Genomic DNA, 21,234 nt, shown 5'->3' with positions numbered 1-21,234 from the left:
CTCAAGTTGGAAAATTGTATTCGATGAGTGAGTGAGTGAGTGAGTTGGGTTTAACGCCGCTTTTAACAGTATTCCAGTTATATCGCGGCGTGTCAGCTTAATGTGGGGGGAAAGCCCGAAGTGATGCAGGTCTCAGACGTTTACCACTTCAGTGAAACCCATGAGCACGGGTATGGTTCTGACAAACCTAGAAACATAATTGGGGCGAACCGGGATTCGAACCCACAATCATAGGTTTCTGGCATGCCCAGGGACGCAACTCTGCACAGCGAATCGCGGCGCCTTAGACGACTGGGCCACCCGTGCCCCCTGTATTGGATGATATTTCAACACAACCTGTTTTGGCTGACATCAATATTCAACTATTCCAAGCTTGTTCTGCATGCTAACTCCACCCGTCTGTCAACTGACCTGTGTTCCTAATGATGTAATCTAAAACAACCAGCCTCTCAAAAAGATGCTGGAATGTTTTGGCAGTGGATTCTGGTAGGGACTCATTGTCAAACTTCCGGAGCCAGTAGTCTGCATCCTTGAAACCATTCACAAACGTCTGGAATGACCCGTTCTAGAGAAAGAAAAATGTATTATTAATACTACAAGTAGAAGTAGTTTTCTAGCAGAATAATTTCTCAAATGGACAATGTACTACCAAGTGTGAGTTACTAACATTCTGTTCGGTTCAAAAAGGCTTACTGATAATAATCAGATCTAAGACTACACAATGCCCAAATATGAATTTGAAATACATACTGGGTAGACATTACTGATACATTAATACCTGTACTTAGTTGTACTAGTCACTAGTCAGCAACCACAAGAATTGTGTAGATAGTGCATGAGTGTCCACATAGGAACACAGGTCAGTCCAAATGCTGTGGTGGGAAACTGGACCATCAACCATAGGCGACAGTCACCTATCCGTGGACTCTTTAGACCAGCCATGACAAACCACGGAGTCTTTAGACAAGCCACGACATGCCATTGTAAAGCCCTGTCAACTACAAGCATGTAGCACTGTAGAAACATGCCTGGCACCACATCTCACTCACCATGCTCATGGCTGGTATCTACAACCTACCTTCGGTGGCAAGCCTATCCTCTTGAAGCGTTTCCCCACTGCGGGCACGTGGTCCCGGATGTTCTTCTTTGTGACTGCTTTTGCCCTGTCTATTGCATTGTAGTTAAATGTATCACTTGCCAGCTTCACAACCTGCAACAGTCAAGAATATGACAATCATTGGACGGCAAGGAGTCAAGATTAGATCTAGGAGAGCAAGGGATGGGGTCAAGTGTAGAGTTGGGAGAGCAAGGGTTGGGGACAAGTGTAGAGCTAGGAGAGCAAGGGTTGTGGACAAGTGTACAGCTAGGAGAGCAAGGGTTGTGGACAAGTGTAGAGCTTGGAGAGCAAGGGTTGGGGACAAGTGTAGAGCTAGGAGAGCAAGGGTTGGGGACAAGTGTAGAGCTTGGAGAGCAAGGGTTGGGGACAAGTGTACAGCTAGGAGAGCAAGGGTTGGTGACAAGTGTAGAGCTAGGAGAGCAAGGGATGGGGACAAGTGTAGAGCGAGGAGAGCAAGGGTTGGGGACAGGTGTAGAGCTTGGAGAGCAAGGGTTGGGGACAGGTGTAGAGCTTGGAGAGCAAGGGTTGGGGACAAGTGAAGAGCTTGGAGAGCAAGGGTTGGGGACAAGTGTAGAGTTGGGAGAGCAAGGGTTGGGGACAAGTGTAGAGCTAGGAGAGCAAGGGTTGGGGACAGGTGTAGAGCTTGGAGAGCAAGGGTTAGGGACAAGTGTACAGCTGGGAGAGCAAGGGTTGGGGACAAGTGTAGAGCTTGGAGAGCAAGGGTTGGGGACAAGTGTACAGCTAGGAGAGCAAGGGTCGGGGACAAGTGTAGAGCTTGGAGAGCAAGGGTTGGGGACAAGTGTAGAGCTTGGAGAGCAAGGGTTTGGGACAAGTGTAGAGCTAGGAGAGCAAGGGTTGGGGACAAGTGTAGAGCTAGGAGAGCAAGGGTTGGGGACAAGTGTAGAGTTGGGAGAGCAAGGGTTGGGGACAAGTGTAGAGCTAGGAGAGCAAGGGTTGGGGACAAGTGTAGAGCTTGGAGAGCAAGGGTTGGGGACAGGTGTAGAGCTTGGAGAGCAAGGGTTGGGGACAAGTGTAGAGCTAGGAGAGCAAGGGTCGGGGACAAGTGTAGAGCTTGGAGAGCAAGGGTTGGGGACAAGTGTACAGCTAGGAGAGCAAGGGTTGGGGACAAGTGTAGAGCTAGGAGAGCAAGGGTTGGGGACAAGTGTAGAGTTGGGAGAGCAAGGGTTGGGGACAAGTGTAGAGCTAGGAGAGCAAGGGTTGGGGACAAGTGTAGAGCTTGGAGAGCAAGGGTTGGGGACAGGTGTAGAGCTTGGAGAGCAAGGGTTGGGGACAAGTGTAGAGCTTGGAGAGCAAGGGTTGGGGACAAGTGTAGAGCTAGGAGAGCAAGGGATGGGGTCAAGTGTAGAGTTGGGAGAGTAAGGGTCGGGGACAAATGTAGAGCTAGGAGAGCAAGGGATGGGGTCAAGTGTAGAGTTTGGAGAGCAAGGGATGGGGACAAGTGTAGAGCTAGGAGAGCAAGGGTCGGGGACAAATGTAGAGCTAGGAGAGCAAGGGTTGGGGACAAGTGTAGAGCTAGGAGAGCAAGGGTTGGGGACAAGTGTAGAGCTAGGAGAGCAAGGGTTGGGGACAAGTGTAGAGCGAGGAGAGCAAGGGATGGGGACAAGTGTAGAGCTAGGAGAGCAAGGGTCGGGGACAAATGTAGAGCTAGGAGAGCAAGGGTTGGGGACAAATGTAGAGCTAGGAGAGCAAGGGTTGGGGACAAGTGTAGAGTTTGGAGAGCAAGGGTTGGGGACAAGTGTAGAGCTTGGAGAGCAAGGGTTGGGGACAAGTGTAGAGCTAGGAGAGCAAGGGTTGGGGACAAGTGTACAGCTAGGAGAGGAAGGGTTGGGGACAAGTGTAGAGCTAGGAGAGCAAGGGATGGGGACAAGTGTAGAGCTAGGAGAGCAAGGGTTGGGGACAAGTGTAGAGCTAGGAGAGCAAGGGTTGGGGACAAGTGTAGGGCTTGGAGAGCAAGGGTTGGGGACAGGTGTAGAGCTTGGAGAGCAAGGGTTGGGGACAAGTGTAGAGCTAGGAGAGCAAGGGTCGGGGACAAGTGTAGAGCTTGGAGAGCAAGGGTTGGGGACAAGTGTACAGCTAGGAGAGCAAGGGTTGGGGACAAGTGTAGAGCTAGGAGAGCAAGGGTTGGGGACAAGTGTAGAGTTGGGAGAGCAAGGGTTGGGGACAAGTGTAGAGCTAGGAGAGCAAGGGTTGGGGACAAGTGTAGAGCTTGGAGAGCAAGGGTTGGGGACAGGTGTAGAGCTTGGAGAGCAAGGGTTGGGGACAAGTGTAGAGCTTGGAGAGCAAGGGTTGGGGACAAGTGTAGAGCTAGGAGAGCAAGGGATGGGGTCAAGTGTAGAGTTGGGAGAGTAAGGGTCGGGGACAAATGTAGAGCTAGGAGAGCAAGGGATGGGGTCAAGTGTAGAGTTTGGAGAGCAAGGGATGGGGACAAGTGTAGAGCTAGGAGAGCAAGGGTCGGGGACAAATGTAGAGCTAGGAGAGCAAGGGTTGGGGACAAGTGTAGAGCTAGGAGAGCAAGGGTTGGGGACAAGTGTAGAGCTAGGAGAGCAAGGGTTGGGGACAAGTGTAGAGCGAGGAGAGCAAGGGATGGGGACAAGTGTAGAGCTAGGAGAGCAAGGGTCGGGGACAAATGTAGAGCTAGGAGAGCAAGGGTTGGGGACAAATGTAGAGCTAGGAGAGCAAGGTTTGGGGACAAGTGTAGAGCTAGGAGAGCAAGGGTTGGGGACAAGTGTAGAGCTAGGAGAGCAAGGGTTGGGGACAAGTGTAGAGCGAGGAGAGCAAGGGTCGGGGACAAATGTAGAGCTAGGAGAGGAAGGGTTGGGGACAAGTGTAGAGCTAGGAGAGCAAGGGATGGGGACAAGTGTAGAGCTAGGAGAGCAAGGGTTGGGGACAAGTGTAGAGCTTGGAGAGCAAGGGTTGGGGACAAGTGTACAGCTAGGAGAGCAAGGGTTGGGGACAAGTGTAGAGCTAGGAGAGCAAGGGTTGGGGACAAGTGTACAGCTTGGAGAGCAAGGGTTGGGGACAAGTGTAGAGCTAGGAGAGCAAGGGATGGGGACAAGTGTAGAGCTTGGAGAGCAAGGGTTGGGGACAAGTGTAGAGCTAGGAGAGCAAGGGTTGGGGACAAGTGTAGAGCTAGGAGAGCAAGGGTTGGGGACAAGTGTATGGCTCCGAGAGCAAGGGTTGGGGACAAGTGTAGAGCTAGGAGAGCAAGGGTTGGGGACAAGTGTAGAGCTAGGAGAGCAAGGGTTGGGGACAAGTGTAGAGCTAGGAGAGCAAGGGTTGGGGACAAGTGTATGGCTCCGAGAGCAAGGGTTGGGGACAAGTGTAGAGCTTGGAGAGCAAGGGTTGGGGACAAGTGTAGAGCTAGGAGAGCAAGGGTTGGGGACAAGTGTAGAGCTAGGAGAGCAAGGGATGGGGACAAGTGTAGAGCGAGGAGAGCAAGGGTTGGGGACAAGTGTAGAGCTAGGAGAGCAAGGGTTGGGGACAAGTGTAGAGCTAGGAGAGCAAGGGTTGGGGACAAGTGTAGAGCTAGGAGAGCAAGGGTTGGGGACAAGTGTATGGCTCCGAGAGCAAGGGTTGGGGACAAGTGTAGAGCTTGGAGAGCAAGGGTTGGGGACAAGTGTAGAGCTAGGAGAGCAAGGGTTGGGGACAAGTGTAGAGCTAGGAGAGCAAGGGTTGGGGACAAGTGTAGAGCGAGGAGAGCAAGGGTTGGGGACAAGTGTAGAGCTTGGAGAGCAAGGGATGGGGACAAGTGTAGAGCTAGGAGAGCAAGGGTTGGGGACAAGTGTAGAGCGAGGAGAGCAAGGGTTGGGGACAAGTGTAGAGCTTGGAGAGCAAGGGATGGGGACAAGTGTAGAGCTAGGAGAGCAAGGGTTGGGGACAAGTGTAGAGCTTGGAGAGCAAGGGTTGGGGACAAGTGTACAGCTAGGAGAGCAAGGGATGGGGACAAGTGTAGGGCTCGGAGAGCAAGGGTTTTTCATAGTTCACATAAAAGGTGTAAAATTGAAGAAATTGAACTCACTAAAAAACAAACCTGTCCTTTACTCCATGGCCATAAGGTAACTGACAACATCCTTTTTTATAATCCTGATGTTTTTACTCTTCCCCACTCACCATAACAACGGGTCTCACACTGCAACCATTTATTTGAAACAAGATGGCTGCAACTGCCAGGTGGACTTACTTTGGTTTTGGGGACGATGTTGAGTCCCAGCTTCTGGTCGACCACGCTGGCGCCGGCCTCGGACAAGTAGCCCTGGTTGGGCACCAGACAGCTGCGGCCGAAGCAGCACGGACAACACAGCTTGTGCATCCACTTGGTCCATTTGGGATTTAGCTGACCGTATGGCTCCTCATCTTTTGGCTTGAACACACCTATTGTTTTCTGGAAAACAATTGCATAATGAATAACCAATCATGATCAATCATGAATGAAAACAAAATTTCATTAGAACCGTTAACATGGTAACATCTCAGTATCCCTGAAGTACAAATCATAAGATATTGGATGTTAAACCTTGTCTGTTATCAGCCTTCTCATTCTCCCTGCTCAACTCGCTCCCAAATCAGTTGAAATGGACTTAGCACTGCTCATATACCTGGTCTTGGAAAATTAGTAATCATCTATTAATCCAAACATCTCTATGACATGGGTTTGACATGTGATCAGAATGTCAAACTGCAGCGGTAGAAACTAACATTTTAGACCACTAGTCCTTATAATGACAACATATAGCAAAGCCTATAAATGGTAAATTTCTACTAGTCCTTATGATACCTTAACTATTCGGCAGTTTGGCAAGGACTACATGACTAGTGCCAATTTCTAACGCTGATCTGAAACTCAAGTATATTCTAGTCTATACTTGAACTCCATCATGTTCGTCCTGCTCCATCATAATTCATCATGTTCATATGCTAGAAGTCTGCCTTCGTTAATGGTATTGACAGCTGCAGTATAGATTACCTGACAACACAGAGCCTATAAAACCATTCTCTTCTCACACATTCACTGACCCAGTCAAACAAACCACCTGTTGCCAGACATACCAGATGGATTTTAGGATTTCTTTCTGAGAAAACATTCAGTTTTTGTTGATACCCAAAAAGTTTTGTCCCCTTGGCATTAGCCCCCATGTCCTTTCCACATGATGTGGCAGTGTGTAAGTGTAACCATGGCAATATATCACATTACATCAGTCTTGTGGACAGCATTTTATCAGTAATTCTATTGTTGTTATTCATTTATTGTTCAGTGTTTAATTGAAAAGCCCTATTTAGCATGGATAATTCACACTTATCCAGGCCCATAATAGGATGTAGATACGGATCTAGATACTAGCATGTCATTTATGAATGTCAAATTTACAGGAAGATTCCAAATAGCTACAATAACAATCTGTATTTTTATCCAACAGTCCCAGTTGCAAACAAACTGAATTGTTGTGAGGCGAAATAATCATAGCTAAATGTGTTTAACTGGAGAGGAACTAGATTGTGTGTGTGTGTGTGTGTGTGTGTGTGTGTGTGTGTGTGTGTGTGTGTGTGTGTGTGTGTGTGTGTGTGTTAGAGTACCCATGTCATACACAAACAGGGAATGTCACATGATAACACAAGCCATGGTGCTGACAAACCAAGGCTCATAACTAGACAATCATGGGACTCTAACTGTCTTCTTGTCATTTACCTTACATACCGGTAAATGATTGGTATTGTCTTGTATTGAAATCTGGTTCTGAACTGTGATATGTACAACTTGACACTGGACAGGCTTCACTATAATTCCAAAAATGTCTTGATAGATAAATGAAAATAACCCTGTCATGTCACTTCCTTAGCAGCACATTCAAGAGACAGCTGCTTTTATGTGCAGAAATAAAAAAACATATCAGAAAAAAATTATGTGCCATGTATACCACCTTGTATTGCAGATTGCACCGCTGCAATGTACCATTTCAGATCGACACTGAAGTCATAATGCATCACTCCAGTTATTATCTCCACTATGGTCAGACACATGTTACAGATTGCTAGCAGCAGACTACTAATAGCACTAGCCCCTTGTCCAGTGTAGTGCATCTGCCAAGTGTTACGGGTATCCAGGGGGCTAGCAGACTGGGCATATGTTGTGATGTGTTCTCTTCAGTATCCATACTAAAAGACTCTCCAGGCTCACCTTGAAGCACTGTTCTCAACACTTCAGGTGTGAAATCTGTATTGGAAATTTGAAAAAGCAGCATTGACTTCCACTGTCTAACCATGGCAAGAGGGCACCACTGTTAGTTTGGCCCATTGTGAAATTACAAGTCTGAGTGTAAGGGCGGGATGAGGCGATGCTTACTACCCAGGTACCCAACCCCTGTTGCCCGACCCTACCCAGGTACCTGGTGTAGCTCTCAAGAGTTGCATTGAAAATGTCCATTGGGAATTGTTTTACCAGAGCCCTGGCAAAAACTATTTTGATAAACGTATTAAAAAATCTGATCATGAATACACTGAAGATGACTGAAGCTTTATCTTTACTCAAATATATATAAGGAATGTGTGCATACAGAGAAAGAAATGCGAACGTAAGTATATAGTGCAACCATGAAGTTCTGGATAGTTTTTGTCATTAAACAATACATCATGAGACTAACCACGGGTCCGGGTAGTCCTGTGGGTACCCGGGACTCACTTGAGTACCCACCCAACCTGAGTACCCAAGTTACCTGTCCTGGCCCTACCTGAGTTTGACATCACAGAAGTGCACAGTTTTATTAATGAGTCACAGCATGATCATATTTGATTGGAGCAATGGATTTTAACGAAATGCAACACTGTTACAGTTTGTACACGGATAATACACTGTAATACAACCCAAAGGTTTCATTTGTTGTCACTGGAAAATCAATCATAAATGTAGCAATTTGAATCATGTTTTGTGCCTATATTTAGATAAAACAAGGTTTGGTTGGTTGGTTGGTTGGTTTGTTGTTTTACGCCGCACTCAGCAATATTCCACCTATATGACGGCGGTCTGTAAATAATCGAGTCTGGACTTGCATCAACCAAGTCAGCGAGCCTGACCACCCGATCCCGTTAGTAGCCTTTTACTACAAGCATAGTCACCTTTTACAACAATCATGAGTTGCTGAAGACCTATTCAACCCCGGAATCTTCAAGGGTAGATAAAACAAGGTACTGAGTGAGTAAAGGGGGCTTAGCAATAGGACATAGAAATTTGTTTTCTGTCATGGTTATCATAAAAAGTTCTCTTAAATGGGGATCAGGTGGTCTGACTTCGTGTCATTCTGCCCAAGTGGCATGGATCATTGTTCTGACTGCGTGTCATTGTGCCCCAGTGGCATGGATCATTGTTCTGACTGCGTGTCCACGTACCCCAGTGGCATGGATCATTGTTCTGACTGCGTTGTATTGTACGCCAGTGGCATGGATCATTGTTCTGACTGCGTTGTATTGTACCCCAGTGGCATGGATCATTGTTCTGACTGTGTGTCATCGTACCCCAGTGGCATGGATAATTGTTCTGACTGCGTTGTATTGTACCCCAGTGGCATGGATCATTGTTCTGATTGTGTTGTATCGTACCCCAGTGGCATGGATCATTGTTCTGACTGTGTGTCATCGTACCCCAGTGGCATGGATAATTGTTCTGACTGCGTTGTATTGTACCCCAGTGGAATGGATCATTGTTCTGACTGTGTTGTATCGTACCCCAGTGGCATGGATCATTGTTCTGACTGTGTGTCATCGTACCCCAGTGGCATGGATAATTGTTCTGACTGTGTTGTATTGTACCCCAGTGGAATGGATCATTGTTCTGACTGTGTTGTATCGTACCCCAGTGGCATGGATCATTGTTCTGACTGCGTTGTATTGTACCCCAGTGGCATGGATCATTGTTCTGACTGCGTGTATCGTACCCCAGTGGCATGGATCATTGTTCTGACTGTGTGTCATCGTACCCCAGTGGCATGGATAATTGTTCTGACTGTGTTGTATTGTACCCCAGTGGAATGGATCATTGTTCTGACTGTGTTGTATCGTACCCCAGTGGCATGGATCATTGTTCTGACTGCGTTGTATTGTACCCCAGTGGCATGGATCATTGTTCTGACTGCGTGTCATCATACCCCAGTGGCATGGATCATTGTTCTGACTGCGTTGTATCATACTCCAGTGGCATGGATCATTGTTCTGACTGCGTTGTATCGTACCCCAGTGGCATGGATCATTGTTCTGACTGCGTGTCATCGTACCCCAGTGGCATGGATCATTGTTCTGACTGCGTTGTATTGTACCCCAGTGGCATGGATCATTGTTCTGACTGCGTGTCATCGTACCCCAGTGGCATGGATCATTGTTCTGACTGCGTGTCATCGTACCCCAGTGGCATGGATCATTGTTCCGACTACATTGTATTGTACCCCCGTGGCATGGATCATTGTTCTGACTGTGTGTCATCTTACCAGAGTGGCATGGATCATTGTTCTGACTACGTTGTATCGTACCCCAGTGGCATGGATCATTGCTCATGCTTCCAATCTCTAGTTTGCCTGAGCAAAACTTGATTATAAACACGCTGCTATTATGGCTGAATTACAAGTGAGTGAGTTGGGCTTAAACACCTCTTAGAACAGTTTTTCATGTTCAGTTATCAGTGGTAGTACCACAGTGTGGCAGCTTAAATTGGGTGGAAAGCCCAAAGTGATGCAGGTCCTTGATGTTTCCTAGTTCGGTGGATGGATGTGATGCTGACAACCAAAGATTACACTTGGTATCAAATCTGGCATCTGAACCTGTGACAAGCACATCCTTGTACAGCTAAAGGATGTAACTCTGCACAGCCAGGAAAGCACCTTTGGACACCTGTGCCGAGTCCCCAACAAAACAGTTCAAGATTTCCATTTACAAATGTCCTGCTTCCCAGGTAATGACGGCATCATGCTGCATGCAGCCAGGTGTTGCTGACAACAAATGCTGGTAGAATTACAACATTTCTTCCACAGATTTATTGTTCAAACTTATCCAACAGACAATGTAAATATTTCTGAGGTGACTCATTGTACCATGTGTCCCAGACATGTTGCACTTGACGTAAATCATGCAACAGTGGCAGCCATGGTTGTGTTCAACTCAACAACACCAAGCTGACCTCTCCGACGAGTGAGTGAGTGAGTGAGTGAGTGAGTGAGTGAGTGAGTGAGTGAGTGAGTGAGTGCGCGTGAGAGTGAGTGAGTGAGTGAGTGAGTGAGTGAGTGAGTGAGTGAGTGAGTGAGTGAGACCAGTTATAATGTCTGTGTGAGACGACCAACCAGTGGTGGATCGTGTGAGCAACAAGCATGAGGGCATGATGACAGGGTTTCAGTCAAGTCACATTTGTGCAAAGAATAACAACACTTTGGGATGCCATTACTGAAGACAATAACTGTCAGCGATGTTGAGTAGTGCCTGCACATGTGTGTTGTGAATTTGCTTGTTCCTCCGGCTTATTTGACCATGACATAACACCGAGGACACAATGTCTTAAAGACCAAAATAGCGCCATGCTTTGGCTTTTCAGCTTTTGATCGAAAAACAATCCTTTGGTAGAGACGATCGACCACCATTTGTAAACATAGCACACTTAATCAATAGAGGTAACACAGTGACAAATAGCAGTGCATAGCTGCAATATCATTCAGGATTAGCCATACCGGTACCAAGAAGATTTTAATTCATTTCATTACTGACAATACAAGGGGTGGCTGATGGATTGCGTTGATGGACCTGTGTGGCAGTTATTTTGCTTTCTGAGGTCCACACTTCTGCAAAAGATGCTGGAGTGCCTGGATGCTTCTGGTGTAGTGTTCCTCCCGGTGGAGTAAAATGTGAGGAGGTGGAACTGGAAGTCCCAAATCTGGTGAATAGAGAGGAAGTATGACGTCACAGTCATGCATTGCAGCCATGGTCACATGGACTTGTGCACATCTTTAGTGAGGTTTCCATTCAGCCTTAATATCCTCATGCAGATGCTTAAGCAGAATAGCTAAATATTGGCCATTAATGGTCTGACCTTTCAGCCAGGAGTCCACCAGTAGGATTCCTTTGGAATCCAAGAAGACCGAGGCCATCACCTTGCCAGCTGATGTAGGAGACTTTGCCTTTCTACTCAGGAGGAGACATTTCCACTGCTTTGACTGCTGTCTAGTCTCTGGCTGATAGTGGGTGAACCATAGACTCAGCTCTGTCTGCTTCAAAACAACGTACATTCTCATGAGAAATGACAAAACTGGGACGTTTCTGATCAGGAGACAGAAGCCTAGGGACCCAGCGTGCTGAAACCTTTGTCAGGCTCTGTTCATTTCTCAGAATGTCCTCAACTCTCATGAGAGATGTCTACTGTAATATTGGCTGTGTGACGTGTGTGAGTCATCGATCCTCCATAATCATATCATGTATCTTATCTACATTTTCCTCAGTGGTGACAGCTGAAGGTCGTCCTAATCTTGGATCATCCTCGAGGCTCTCTTTTCCTCTCAGTTGCCAACGTCTTATCAGTGGCTGGGGAAGGAGCATCAGCCCCTTAAGTTGACAACTTATCTGCATGGATGGCTGTTGGAGTTAGCCCTTTCAGTTGGAGATACTTGATGACAGTGCTGTAGCCAATTTTGTTCATTTTCATCATCAGGAAATATCTTATTACTTTGATGCCTGCCTAAATATGCTGCCTGGTTGTGCATTTGGTTCAAATGCAGCCTGTAAGCATGGAATGTATCATACTTAATGCATGAAAACTGTTGGGGTGCCAATACATCCTTCGTAGTTAGGCTCAGAACTTAGGCTCACCTACCCACTTGTACTTCACAAAATACTGGCCCATGTAGGTAGTATCGCGGTATGTATTGTTGAAGGTTTGTATCACAGCTTACTCATGTCTCAGTGATACTGTGCATGCTTATAGCATGGGGCACTGTTCAGGTATCTTTCCTAAAAACTTAATCCCAACAGAGGATATTCAATGAAACTGATTACTGGATTGAAAGTATTTTCTGTTATAAGTCATACAAGATATATTACCTGACCCACAAAAACAGGGGGGAGCACGGGTGTCCCAGTCGCCTAAGGCGCCACGATTCGCTGTGCAGAGTTGCATCCCTTGGGCATGCCAGAAACCTATGATTGTGGGTTCGAATCCTGGTTCGCCCCGATTATGTTTCTAGGTTTGTCAGCACCATACCCGTGCTCGTGGGTTTCACCGAAATGGTAAATGTCTAAGATCACTTCGGGCTTTCCTCACACATTAAGCTGACACGCCACGATAAAACTGTAATACTGTTAAAGGCAGAATTAAACCCAACTCACACACAAAAACAGTAACTTCCGGGGGTCATTGTGTCTCTCTATTTCCACAACCAGACACAGTAATCAGGAAACATAACTATGTTAATAATTACCATCATTGCCATAATAGTGTTGTCAGAAGACTAAGTTGCCATCATCTTGCAAGATGCATTGTTAGATACAAAATTGAAAACATGTTTTATATTCTTACAAAAAAGGAACATGTACATGGCTTGTGATACACACCTCATCCCCAGTTTGTTACAAGCAATGTTCCATCTTGAATCATCAGTCCACTGTCAACATCAGTCAACATCACACCCTCTGAATCTCCCAGCAAACATTCTATGACAATGTCGCTGTCCTCAACATTAGAATAAAAACAACTCTCATTTAGCAAGGCCTGAAAAGTTCAAACCAGTTAAACAGGCTAAACAAACCAATGAAGAATTTTAACCATGACAGTCACAAGTTAAAGGTTCCGAAGAGTGCCAAATTCCAATGCTCTAATGATCCTATTTGCTGTCAACATGTTAGAGAGGTTCATGGCAAACGCTGACTGGCGTTAGTGGCCCAAGTGTGAAGTTCTGGATGTGTGCAGGCCACATTATCACCATGTCAGCACTTGAGTCCAGCAAAGTTGCATGTGTAACATTGGGGAGGGGACTCAGGTCATGTCCCGATCATTATCACATGGGTCTGTACACACTGGCTCCAAGTGACAACATTGTCAGGCCCATCCTTGACGAAGGAAACATTTCACCGCCTGTGATGCAGCATTTGTTTTCTCTCAGATGATTATTGCCAACTTCAGTAGTTCATGGACGACATTTGTCTATTTCTATATCCATTCTTGTATTGCAATATTTGAAACATACATATGAAAGAAATAGAGAGTCTCACCCAAGTGTCTTTTGATATCAAATATATCAACACAAATTGATAAAAGTGGAAAGTTTTTCCACTTTTATCAACGAGTGTTGATATATTTGATATCAAAAGACACGAGGGTGAGACTTTATTTATCATCAAACATCATTCTTCCGACTTTTTCAGTTTGTAGACAGTTTGTAATAAGCAGCGTCTTAAGTGCAAAAAGTACTGCTAACAGCTTCAGTGGCAGCACCATAAGTGATGTCATTTGATTGTGACATCATGGTAACCAATAACATCACAATGGTCTGCAAGCATTGTGATGCAATTTCATTGCAGCAATATCTACAATAAGATAGTTTTGGATGATTAAAAAACAGTTGCCAGACAGTGAACTTATGATTTGGCCCCTTTAGTTTTCCTGTCAACATCAATATTAGATTACCAGCAGCCATTTAAAACTTCTATTGCCACGATCACCTTACCTACATACTACCTGAGCTGAATGTACTTAAAACCATCGACATATGATGGATTACAAATATGAAAGTTCAATCTTATCAAGTCATTCATTTGGCTATACAATATCAAATATATTTCTCAGAAAAATTTGTAGGAAACAAATTCCGATACGATTGGTACCCTGATGACTCAGAACATGTCACTGATACATCAACATGGCCAATGATGTGTCACCATCACCACAAGAAAAAATGGGTGAATATTCCGTGCCTACTGATCTTGCTGATAGCAAGTGACAGGGCTATCCGTGACATATTTTCTTTGTCGCTCAATGTTTTTCTTGATATATGAATTCTCTGTCTACATGCCAAGATCATGACGATTCGTGGAACAAAATATACACATACATAATACAGTGTTTTCCAGCTAGTTTGATATTAAGTGACTTACACAAACAAAAGAACATTCCAAGTAAAAAAATGCAGCATATTGTTCTTTGGGGTACCTTTAACATCTTTAAACTTAACAAAAGAATGAAGCTGGAAGAGCCTCGTCTTGCTACAACTTTTCGCTTGTGGTTTGTTGTCAATGATGTATTTTTATGACCCCAGGCAAAGGAATATGCATAGGCACATGCAAAGAAAAACTACATTTTGGACAGTTTAGTTTCACAGTGAAATCTTTGTCACACTGAAATGTTCACAACATCCCACAACACATTTTTTTTATCCTGTGATGAATCTGGTGGTCAGGCTCGCTAACTTGGTTGATGCATGTCATCGTATCCAAATTATGTAGATCGATGCCCATGACGTCAATCACTGGATTGTTTGGCCCAAACTTGATTATTTACAGGCCGCTGTCCAACAGCTGGAACACTGCTGAGTGCAGCTTAAACAACAAACAAACAAAACCTTGAAAGTGTGAATCAATTTCAGGTATCATGTCTTGTCCATCAACGCTCCTGCTGTCTGGCGCTGTTGTATGTTGTATGTTGCGCAAGTAACACCATCAAGTCGATATAAGATATCATAACTAAATCCTTGTAATTCCACATGAAAGCAATTGAGTCATGTCTATAGCCTCCTACAATGAGAAGATGGCCTCTTGTGACATCCAGCAGGATCAATGATCTAACTTGAGGCTCCTTAAGGCTTAGAATAGAACAAAGGAGACAGTCAAAATGTCATGTATATATACCCCTGCAATGAGACGAGGATGCTACACACATCACAATACCAGGCTTGGAATGATGTCCAAGGTGGGGAAATAACAGCAGAGCAATGTAGCTCACCTCGTCATATAGTTAACACCTACAAATATTTGCAATAAAGCCATATCTTAAAGTTGTCAGCATAGGATTCTAATCATGCTAATATCAGAATTTTCTGTATTTTCTAGTTTTCAAAGAATCCATTGTAATTCTAAAAGGAACGAATGTCTGTTACTTTGTATATCACACATGAAAGGAGCTGCCCCGCTCCAGAGATGACGGGTTGTCAGGTGGTCAACATGGTCAATGTGTTTGTCAAGATGAACTCCTAGTTCCATTCTACATGGTCTTTGGAAAATCCTTAATTTGTTGTGTATTCTTCTTAAAACAAACAATTACATTTGATGAGAAAAGTAAAGCAAATAATCATTGCAGATGGTGACAACTATGCATGTTCACTTTTAATACAATTGTGGCAACGCAGTTTCAGAGAAATGTTTTTATAACATTATTTAGCTTCGATGCTTAAAAAACTTGAACATCATATCATCCATTTCCCTCAGACAATCCATCAGTTTTCTGGGCTTAATGTCTCCTGTGAAGTAAGTTTCATGCTTTTACAAAATCAGAATTTTGTTGTAATTCGGTACATCAATGGTATACATGGTAATTAGATGGAAATTAGATGGTAATTAGATGCTAATCAGATGCTAATTATGGAATTGGTATCCAGGTATAGATATTGATTTTTGATTAAGTTACACAAAACGTGACAAAAGTCACTTTTTAAGACTACAAATAGGCATTTTCAGTTATCTATAGCCAATAACATTGTTCAGCATGTTAGTGTATTTAACATAATCATATTCAAGTGAACAATGAGTGGGCAATAACCACAGTTTATGTGGATTAAACCTGTCAACCCATACCATCGTTTGTGCATTAAACCAGCACACTGCACATGCTACAAGTTAAAATGGTGTAGGTTTCTTGTGCATACTGAGATCATATTTCCAGTTTTCTCCTTGTTCTATCTTGCCTACTGTCTTGGCATGCTTGTAGATTTACAATCATATATGATTTCAACTATCTCAATCAGCTAATTCCACACACACCACTGGCTCCATACAATGGCAAGTGCAGATATCTGGTCAAAACGTCAAGTCATCCTATCATGTTCTGTTAACAAGTACTGATTCATATACAGGTATTTTTCAGTAACCAAAAGACAATCTGGACTAAAAATAAATAATTAAAAATGTTTGTCAGAGAATTACAGTATTGAAGAAAGGATTAGGCACGACCCCCAGTGGAACGTATGTAACTACATAAAGCTGTTACATCATAGGTGGATAATGACTATAATCCGGGGATAATTATGTGGGATAATCTCTGTTATGTCTCACCTGGGATACAAGACTAGTATTACCTGACCCAGATCACATAACATACACGTCATTAATCCTAGCACAATGGTTGATGTTACTCTCGATAACTGCCTCAGTAGATTGCTTACTGGAACAAGAACATTGTTTATTTGTTGTTTAATGCCGAACTCCATGACAGTCGTCTGTAAACAATCAAGTCTGGACCAGACAATCCACTGATTGATATCAAGAGCATCGATCTACGCATTTGGGATACAATGGCATGCATCAACCAAGTCTGTAAGCCTGACCGCCCGATCACATTAGTCACCTCATATGACAAGCATGGGTTGCTGAAGGCCTATTCTAACCCATATCTTCACGGGTACAAGCACATGCATAAGTACTAATGTACACCTCTAGATTGGGTAACAAAAGTTGGTCCTGTTGCACTGCAGCAGTGTGTGACTCCATGTGGTGTCGAGGCTGTAAAAAGTCGATGACACTTCGATGGTGGATCTACCCTCATTACATGTGTACAGGTTCTACATATTACCCACCGCAAGTACAGGTAACATCAGTAATGTGTGTTACCTGTAGCTTTGGCAATAGAATAAACTGGGGCTGTAGAGTAGCCTTGTGTTTAGGTGTTCACCGTCATGCTGCAACGAGCCTATTCCTGGTGTCCCTCCTGCCCTGATATGGCTAGAATAGGGCTAAAAGCCTTATCATTTAACAATTTACAACAACTGCAGAATCCAAATTTGCTTCATTCTCTTGATTTAACATTCCCACATGTTCTGCTACATCTACAAGTCCTGAGAAAGAAGCCCCCAGAACAGACACCAGGTGTCACAGACACTCACTGCTAATTCTCCCATGTTCTGCTACATCTACAAGTCCTGAGAAAGAAGCCCCCAGAACAGACACCAGGTGTCGCAGACACTCACTGCTAATTCCCCCATGTTCTGCTACATCTACAAGTCCTGAGAAAGAAGCCCCCAGAACAGACACCAGGTGTCACAGACACTAACTGCTAATTCCCCCATGTTCTGCTACATCTACAAGTCCTGAGAAGGAAGCCCCCAGGACAGACACCAGGTGTCACAGACACTAACGGCTAATTCCCCCATGTTCTGCTACATCTACACGTCCTGAGAAGGAAGCCCCCAGGACAACAGACACCAGGTGTCACAGACACTAACGGCTAATTCCCCCAAGTTCTGCTACATCTGTCAGCATCTCAATCCTGAGCAGGAAGCTATGTTGCAAAGACAGGTAACATGCCATTGCAGCATTACATGATTACAGCACACAAACATGCAACATCACAGTCTATCAATGGATCGTTATTGTACTTAAATGGGGGCTTGCTTTTTGCTGAGTTCATTTTTTTTTGGTGCATATACAGAGTGTTTGTTCAACTGATGTAGGCTGTGTATGACAGCAACGAATGTATTTAGTAGTTTTGGGGAATCAGTCTACCTTCTACCTTTCATCATCATGTTTTGTTTGTTTTAACCAATCATCAGTCACATCGTTTACAAAATGTTCTTTATGTTTCAGAAAGGTGATGTCAAAGAGCCTGCTTTTATACTGACATGAAATTCTAGTAATTTTACTGCACACAAGAAAACACTTGACAGCAGAATAAAGTCATGAGATCATGTTTTCTAGATCTAAAGAATGGTTGAACAATTTGAGTAACAATTTAATATGACATAGCTATAAATAAATGCACACTCACAATTGATCATTTCATCAGTACAGAGTAGACAGTCACTAATTATAACCTATATTTTTTTTATATAATCAATGTTACAAATTATTTACAAAAGTGCACAGGAAGTAGCACAGAGGTAGACAATGAAATGAACGATGACATCATTGACCCACTGTTGTCTTGAACACGGTGCATCCATAACGAGTCGTACATCACTTGCAACACCCGATATTTCCGAATTCCCACATGCTTGCTCTTCTAAGTAATGACATGGCTCCTCCAATGATGAACTTGGGTGGAAAGGCACTTCATGTTCCATGTTTAAACACGGATGGGATGTACTATTTACAATCTACTGGACCAATAATGATATTAGAAAAAAAAACTACGACATCAATCTCAAAATGTTACAATCAACACTACCCAAAGGGACATATCTAACATTAGGCAAATTGGATTGTTCCATCAAATTCTGCTATATCCCTCTTTAAATATGGATGTTGTGGAGACGCATTTAATAGCAATGGACATTAAATTTTAAATAGCTTGTGTGCGTAAATTCGGAAACTTACATGAAAACATTTAAAAATTTGCAATCAAATTTCATTGTCCTGAATTCACGTACAAACACTGACAGACATATTGAGCCATGGTCCATAACACAATGAATCATCATAGTCTGAAATATGGTACCGGTATGTGAAGCCTTTAACGTGTTTAACGGATTGTCTGACAATACCATCACATAAAATACTAACAGCATCTGTCATATTGCCATTACTTTACATTAGTGGGCCGTTGGAATAATTCACAACCATATCTTGCAAAAGAAAAACTCATCATTGATTTAATATACAGTGTATGATACCTCCATTCTGTTGTGATAAATGCCCTGGACCCATTCTGTTTGGGATGTGATGCTACACGTTTTTGATGATCTCCACCCGCCTTTTCAGCAACTTCCCACAGAATTTCCCTTGCACACATGTGTAATTTGATTGGATGTCATTTTCAGCACTGAATCTGTCATTCAAATCAGACCTAAATACGAAACTATGGCTGTGAATGTCTCCAGGGTATAAATAATAGAATGGAGGTATAAACACCGGATAACAGGATGAAAAAAACAGGGGAAAAGTACTGCTTTATTTTTTCGACAAACCATTCAAAACAAATATGACAAAGAGAAATGATAAATACCAAAAATATTCTGTTTATGACAGGTAAAAAAGAGCTCCTTTGTTGAAATTGAATAGTATTGAACATAACTCCCAGATCCCTGAGGAAGACAAAATCATCCGTCCTTAATTAAGCAATATCAATAAAGAATAATACCTTTTGTTGTCTGATCCGTAAAAATAAATTGTCTCTATTTTTTTATTCCAGAGTGGCAATAAACACAGAAAAGAATTGCTTACACAGCAAACAATGGGTATATCCTCTTGGGTGCCTTAGTCGTGAAAATACGCTCAGATAATCAAAATAAGATCTAGAAATAAATCCTAATTGCACAAGACAATCGATTAGCGAGCTTTTAGACAGGAAGCACTTAGTTGGCGTAATTATTGACACCTTCAGGCACTAATCAGAATTAACTAATGTCTGGAGGTGATTCAGTGATTGGACTTAATGTGACCTAATCATCATCGTCAACGACAGCAGGTAGTCAGGCCATACCTTGCCCTCAGAACCCAGTCTTCACGCCTGTCATTAGCTGGCTGTCAGACTGTCAAATAACCACACAGTTTACGACCTGATCTACATTGTCATTACGCGCTGACTCATCACAAAATATGGTCAACTTAAAAATACAGTGACAATCAATCAAAAGTCTGTCTTGCCACATACTGTTGCAACATTTCAGAATGAATCTTTTTCCTACTTTCCAAACACTATTATAATTTGATTTGCTCCTGTGGTAAGAATTTTGTCATCTAAAGATTTAACCTTTTTGACCAACAGCATGCTTGTTGTAGCAAGTGAGTTGGTTCAACACTGCTTTGAACACTATTCCAGTTATATCATGACTGTCAGCCTAATCTGGGAGGAAAGCTCGAAGTGATGCAGGTGTCAGACATTTACCACTCTGGTTATACCCACGAGTGGTCTAGTCCAGTGGACATGCTGGTCAGACTGTGTCCCTGTCTGTGTGTCACTGTGCCCTGATGGAGGGTACCATTGCTCTTGCTTGCAGTCCCTGTCTGTGTGTCACTGTGCCCTGATGGAGGGTACCATTGCTCCTGCTTGCAGTCCCTGTCTGTGTGTCACTGTGCCCTGATGGAAGGTACCATTGCTCTTGCTTGCAATCCCTGTCTGTGTGTCACTGTGCCCTGATGGAGGGTACCATTGCTCCTGCTTGCAGTCCCTGTCTGCATGTCACTGTGCCCTGATGGAGGGTACCATTGCTCTTGCTTGCAGTCCCTGTCTGTGTGTCACTGTGCCCTGATGGAGGGTACCATTGCTCCTGCTTGCAGTCCCTGTCTGTGTGTCACTGTGCCCTGATGGAGGGTACCATTGCTCTTGCTTGCAGTCCCTGTATGTGTGTCACTGTGCCCTGATGGAAGGTACCATTGCTCTTGCTTGCAGTCCCTGTCTGTGTGTCACTGTGCCCTGATGGAGGGTACCATTGCTCTTGCTTGCCGTCCCTGTCTGCGTGTCACTGTGCCCTGATGGAGGGTACCATTGCTCTTGCTTGCCGTCCCTGTCTGCGTGTCACTGTGCCCTGATGGAAGGTACCATTGCTCTTGCTTGCAGTCCCTGTCTGTGTGTCACTGTGCCCTGATGAAGGGTACCATTGCTCTTGCTTGCAGTCCCTGCCTGTGTGTCACTGTGCCCTGATGGAGGGTACCATTGCTCTTGCTTGCAGTCACTGGTTTGTGTTGTCCAGACCTGTTATGTACACGCCACCACGATCTAGCTTGAATACTGCTGACTTCGACAACATTCACCCACTCACTAACCAAGGTTAACAATCTAACTGTAAACAACAGCTGAACATAAAATGACATGTGTCACACATTCCTGACATTTTCACCCATGGTTGTTTTAGTTGGCTTCTACACTGAGTGGAACTATTTGCTGCATGCCAGATAGACATTGGACAGTAACAGCCAGCTCTATTTAATCTGAAATTGGT

General features: G+C 44.0%; 1 protein-coding gene across 2 annotated transcripts in view; it reads right to left on the bottom strand.

The window, feature by feature from the left end:
• Positions 1–21,234, bottom strand: part of LOC124116958 (phosphatidylinositol 4-kinase type 2-beta-like) — a 47,628-nt gene that overhangs the window by 12,712 nt on the left and 13,682 nt on the right. For both annotated transcript variants that reach the window (XM_048393514.1, XM_048393515.1), the window contains exons 2-4: positions 5,319–5,519; positions 1,079–1,210; positions 412–565 (exon numbers count right to left, since the gene is read on the bottom strand). In XM_048393514.1, coding sequence (XP_048249471.1) covers positions 412–565; positions 1,079–1,210; positions 5,319–5,519 — 487 coding nt within the window. The remainder of the gene's footprint in view (positions 1–411; positions 566–1,078; positions 1,211–5,318; positions 5,520–21,234) is intronic.

This window comes from Haliotis rufescens, unplaced genomic scaffold, assembly GCF_023055435.1.
Source record: "Haliotis rufescens isolate VD_foot unplaced genomic scaffold, xgHalRufe1.0.p SCAF_12, whole genome shotgun sequence".
Classification (NCBI taxonomy): domain Eukaryota; kingdom Metazoa; phylum Mollusca; class Gastropoda; order Lepetellida; family Haliotidae; genus Haliotis; species Haliotis rufescens.
This window is presented reverse-complemented; position numbering and strand designations above follow the sequence as displayed.